Source organism: Thalassophryne amazonica, chromosome 7, assembly GCF_902500255.1.
Source record: "Thalassophryne amazonica chromosome 7, fThaAma1.1, whole genome shotgun sequence".
In the NCBI taxonomy this organism is placed as follows: Eukaryota; Metazoa; Chordata; class Actinopteri; order Batrachoidiformes; family Batrachoididae; genus Thalassophryne; species Thalassophryne amazonica.
In genome coordinates, this window is record NC_047109.1 from 78,116,420 (window position 1) to 78,122,419 (window position 6,000).

At 41.7% G+C, this 6,000-nt stretch overlaps 1 protein-coding gene across 1 annotated transcript in view; it reads right to left on the bottom strand.

The window, feature by feature from the left end:
* Positions 1 to 3,598: 3,598 nt before the first annotated feature.
* The window catches only part of tfpt (TCF3 (E2A) fusion partner), a 14,599-nt gene continuing 12,197 nt past the window's right edge, over positions 3,599 to 6,000 (bottom strand). Inside the window, exons 6-7 of the mRNA XM_034174692.1 lie at positions 4,348 to 4,506; positions 3,599 to 4,010 (exon numbers count right to left, since the gene is read on the bottom strand). Of these exons, the coding sequence (XP_034030583.1) occupies positions 3,936 to 4,010; positions 4,348 to 4,506 (234 nt within the window). The 3' untranslated portion in view covers positions 3,599 to 3,935. The remainder of the gene's footprint in view (positions 4,011 to 4,347; positions 4,507 to 6,000) is intronic.

Sequence of the window (6,000 nt, forward strand, 5' to 3'; positions counted from 1 at the left end):
TGGCACTCTACCATACAGGCCTGATTGGTGGATTGCTGCAGAGATGCAGCCATCTCTGTGTAGGGTTCATCTCTGCAGGGTGACCATCAAATTCTTGGTCAGCTCCATGACTAAGGCCCTTCTCCCCTGATTGCTCAGTTTAGACGGGTGGCCACCTCTAGGAAAACTCCTGATGGATCTGAACTTGTTCCATTTACAATGATGGAGGCCACTGTGCTCATTGGGACCTTCAAAGCAGCAGAAATGTTTCTGTACCCTTCCCCAGATTTGTGCCTCGAGACAATCCTGTCTTGGAGGTCTACAGACAATTCCTTTGACTTCATACTTGGTTTCTGCTCTGATATGCACTGTCAACTGTGGGACCTTATATGTAGACAGGTGTGTGCTTTTCCAAATCATGTCCAATCAACTGAATTTATCCCAGGTGGACTCCAATTAAACTGTAGAAATGTCTCAAGGATGATCAGTGGAAACAGGATGCACCTCAATTTTGAGCTTCATGGCAAAGGCTGTGAATACTTATGCACATGTGATTTCTTAGTTTATTTTTAATCTGAAAGACTGCACTTTCTCTGGAGGTTAAAGAGTGCCCATCTGAGCCCAGCTGTCCTCATCTCCTTATGTAGAGGAATAATAGAGAGTGTTCTAACCAGTAGTATCTGTCTGTGGCATGACAGTAGCAGCCTTGCAGACAGGAAGGCACTGGGGAGGGCTGTGAGGGCAGCACAGAAGATTATTCAGGCTAGGCTGCCAACCATTGGTGAACTGGCAGAACAGCGCTGCTGGTCCAGGGCAAGGATAATCAGGGACACTTCCCATCCCTTTAACAAAACATTTTCTCTCCTGCCCTCAGGTAGACGGTACCGTAGCAGATTCAGGGACAGCTTTTACCCAACTGCCATAAAACAGTTAAATACAAATCAATAGAAAGAACTGTGCAATACAGAACAGACGCGGTTTTTGATGTGGGCGAAGCGGGCAGCTGCCCGGGGTGCATTTTTTCGACACACAGGGAATTGAGCTGCATTCACATTACTAGCTGAAGTGACTTGAATAATTAATTGTATTGTATGTTACAGTATATTCAGTTTAATATTTAAACAACCGAGGTATGTTGTTTACAGAACTAGATTAGGTGAGAGTGTGAATGTGCCAAATCAAATTATTTGATTTGAGATTTGAGCTCCTTACTGTTTTATGAGCCTTCTGAACATCTCAAGTTTGATTTATGTGTTTGTCCTGTTACCTTCCTTTGTGTATGTGCTCAGAGATCAGTTTCAGTTCTGATTTCATTCTGCTTTCTATTTCATCACTGGTGATATGACTGCTGTGAAATCAGATAAGTCACTTACAAAGATGAAAAAACAAAAAAGATTCAGGAACAAATATCACAAAGAATCATAAATGGACGGACTGTCATCAGAAATTATAATGATGAAACCAAGGGCAGAAGTCAGCACTGCAGAATCACTGGCATCTACAACAGGCGTCTGTCTTCATATGTCAGAAATGTCCAACAGAGGATGTAAATTTAAGATTGATCCACACAGTCAAATAAGATGATCCTTTTGGTGCTACACCATAGTCAATATGACTGATGGTTGACAACAAATATAAATAAGTAAGAAAATGGTGAGACCACTTTAAACCTTTAAAAATGTAGAACTGTTTTATGTGGTTTTACAAACATCAAACTAAATACTGAGCTGAATGTTGAGACAAATATGCACCTTAATAAAAGAGCTAATCGTTTCTCCCTAAAAGACATTAATATAGTGTCTAATGACAGACATTTAGCATGTGAGGGTGCATTTATTCAAATTTCCAATTCATGGATATTTGTATTAGAGTTATATTGTAGCCTGCAGTCTTGATGTCAATTGCAATTTCAGGGGCACTTCTAAAATATTAAATAATAATAAAATAAGAAAAACTGGCTGTTTCTTCACAATTCTGACCTTCTTCTTTTGGGGGGGGGGGGGGGGGGGAGCTTGGAGGGGGTCTCACCCGGGGAGTAATTCAGTGTAGAACTGCCACTGATACAGAATGTAAGATATAGAATACACTGTAGCACTGGGTATAGCAGCTTTATTCTTGTAGCATTGTCATATGTACGTCACATGTCCTTTATTTATTTATTGTATGCTGTGTATATACAGATTCAGAGACAGTTATCGATAGTGATAAATTGGGTTTGAAAATCACAACTATCACACCTTGGATTTTTGTTTTTTTTATTTATGCAGTGCATCGATATTTCGTTCTGTGACAAACTCTATAATGTTTTTTACTGAATGACAATAAAATGAGTAATAAATTTGCAAAAATCTCAAAAAACATTTTTTTCCCCACGGTGTATTGTGTGTAGAATTTAATCCATTTTGGAGTAAGGCTGTAACATAACCAGGTGTAGAATAAGTGAAGCACTGTGAATACTTTCCAGATGCACGGTACATATTGGCAAAACATCTTGTATGCTGCTAGGTACAAAGCAGAAAAGAAAGTAGAGAAGCTTGAATCTTCGACTGGACTGGGTTGCTTGACATGAGGACGTTTCGCTTCTAATTGCAGAAGCTTCCTCAGCTAAAATTCTTGCTCTGGTAGTCTGACTTCTGTCTTGACTCTTGTAGAGAAGAATAACAGAAGCCAGTAAAACCTGGAGCCAGAGAAAAGAAATGGTTTGAGAGGGGAGTGAAAGAAGCATTGTATGTGAAACAGTTGAAACCCAGCCTTAACCGGGGAGGGGGTCTGAGACATGCTTTGTCCCATGTTTACAATGGGGTACTCAGGTCAAAGCAGTTCCAGTCTTTTGTTCCTGGTAATGAGTCGTTCACGTCGTCAGGAGAGGCGTCAGTCCTATCGTTAGGATGGACAGCTGCCGTCTTTAGGAGGGTGCTGACTGAGCACAATAAGTGCTAATTAGAGCAATTGTTAGTCACTACTAGCAAATAGTAGTCTGCCTCTCGGTAGGAGGGGTCTGGTTAGGTTTAAACTCCAGCTTTTGCTGGCTTCTATTATTCTTCTCTGCAAGAGTCAAGACAAGTCAGACTACCAGAGCAAGAATTTTCGCTGAGGAGCTTCAGCGATTAGAAGCAAAATGTCCCCGCGTCAAGCAACCCAGTCCAGTCGAAGATTCAAGCTACTCCACTATTGAAACCACCTGGACAACTGAGAACCTTCACAGAAACAACGCAGAAAAGACTACATTTAACCTAATCTTCACTCATTTTATCTCTGTGTAATCAATCAATAGAACAGGTCGATGGAATAAAATACCTCGGGGTTACTATTGACCAAGATCTTTCGTTTGATGTTCATATCAATAAAGTTATCAAAATCAGCAGATCTCTAGAAAGTTTGAAAAGATGCAATCAATTTGCCCCCTGTCAATTAGCATTATCATGTACAACACTCTAGTTTTACCCCCATTTTGATTATTGGTATACCACATATGATGTATGTTCAGATGCTAACACAAATAAGCTACAGAAGTTACAAAATTGAGGCATGAACACTGTACTAGGATGTCATAGTAGGAGTCATATTTGTGATATGCTCAACACACACAAACACACACAAATTGTACACATACTTGCAAAGATTCAAATTTGTTTAATTACAGTACAGTCACAATTAACAGTTTACAAAACTGAAACACAACTGAGAAATATTTTCTCTTTGCATACTTTAAAACTACACAATATAAATTCAATAATATTCAGAAATGGGTCATAAAAATCATTACTAATACAAGTTTACTGTCCATCAAAAGGTATCCATTAATGTGCACACTTTCCCACTGACCATAAAGTCACTTACACAGACTATAAGTATCAACATTGCAAATACCATATGTTTATACTATGCTAATAATATTGCTGTGGTTTTACTACACATAAATTAATGTAGTTCATCATATCCAGGCAGGACAGTGGTTAGTGAGACAGAGATGCTGGGCTGGGCAGTTCTGCAAAATGTGCATCTGTCAGTGTGGACATGTCTGGTTCAACCTGAGGAAAGAAGTAGAAATGGAATAAACTGAAGACAGTTTCTCTGCTCTGCAGGTATTTAAATATTAAGACATTTACTGCAAGGATCTGCTGCGGCCACCTCAAGTGGAAAAAGGAGAAGCTGCTAGAACTTACTATTTACTGCAAGGACACATACAGGACCAGTCAGAATTTTGGACACACATTGTCCAAACTTTTACGCATTTAAAAACTGTGCATTCTTCCTTGCATTTTGCTGTTTGTATTCAAAATCGCATTACAAGACACAGCTGTGTGTTATTACAGCAACTGACCAAAAAAGTAGCAATCGAGAATTTTCACTAAATCCTTTTCTCACCAGCTGGTCTTTATCTTTTTCTGGCTTTGGAATACGATGCCTCTTCTTCTTTGGTCCAGCTCCGTGATATAATGTAGCAGACGCTGTGAAGCTCGAAACACCATTAGGATGATCCTCCTCCAAACCAGCAGGAGGATCTAAAAGGGCCCCAGGCTCATCCTGGAACAAGTACAGAGGAGAAAAAAAATGGCACTTAAGCAAAAGTACTTATTAAAATGGATCAGTTTGAATAAACAACAGCTTTTATGCCTTGAGCCTTCAGCTTCTACACATACAGTCTTGTTTACCGCTATATGGAACTTCTCAACTCAAAGAGCATGATGCAGCTAAAATGGGGGAACAGCCCACTAGTCTGAAGATTCAGGTAAATAAATGAATATATTTTGATGCCAAATTTCAGTAGGCTACACTACTAGTAGCTGTATACTTACATGTGTTTATCATTTCAGTTAAAACATGTTTTTTCATCTGTGATGTGAGAGTGAATGTCACTGTGATTAAAAAAAATAATCATGTCACTTTGCCTCAAGTGGAGGAGTTTAAGTATCTCGGGGTCTTGCTCACTAGAGAGGGACGGATGGAGCGTGAGATTGACAGACGGATCGGTGCAGCATCTGCAGTGATGCGGTCACTGTATTGGACCGTCGTGGTGAAGAGAGAGCTGAGCAGGGGGGCAAAGCTCTCGATTTACCGATTGATCTACATTCCGACCCTCACCTATGGTCATGAGATTTGGCTCATGACCGAAAGAAAAAGATTGTGAGTACAAGTGGCCGAGATGAGTTTCCTCCGCAGGGTGGCTGGGCACTCCCTTAGAGATAGGGTGAGGAGCTCGGTCACTCGGGAGGAGCGAGCCGCTGCACCTCCACATCGAAAGGAGCCAGTTGAGTTGGCTCGGGCATCTTTTTTGGATGCACCCTGGATGCCTCGCTGGAGAGGTGTTCCGGGCACGTCCCATCGGGAGGAGGCCCCGGGGAAGACCCAGGACACGCTGGAGGGACTACGTCTCGCAGCTGGCTTGGGAATGCCTCGGGGTTCCCCTGGAGGAGCTGGGGGAGGTGTGTGTGGATCGGGAGGACTGGGCGGCTTTGCTCGAGCTGCTGCCCCCGTGACCTGACCTCGGATGAAGCAGCAGAAAATGGATGGATGGATCATGTCACTTTGTTTTTAACTTCGATGGTTATAAAGATGTACCGTACAATGAAAATGTCATACATAATATTCCGTAATTAAGACTTTGGCATTTAATTCAAATGGCAATTATCCAACCTTCACGAGTGACTCTGTGAATTGCGATGTTTGGTTTAATTTGCAGGGCTGGTGGCCAAGAGGTTAATGCTTGGTTTCAGGGCAGAAGGTTCCGGGTTCAAATCCCACCCCTGCCACATTTCTCCATGTAATGTGGAGTTGCGTCAGGAAGGGCATCCAGCGTAAAACCTGTGCCAATTCAACATGCAGATCCACCTTGGATTTGCTGTGGCGACCCTGAGTGCAAACAAGGGAGCAGCCGAAAGGACTTTTTTTTTTTTTATGCACACAGACTACTGAATCTTTGGACTAGTGAACCCTTCCCCGAAATGACACCCTTGTCTGGGTGTCACCATGTTGAAATCTCTGCCCACACTGATTCACAATAAACTCATGAATGCATAA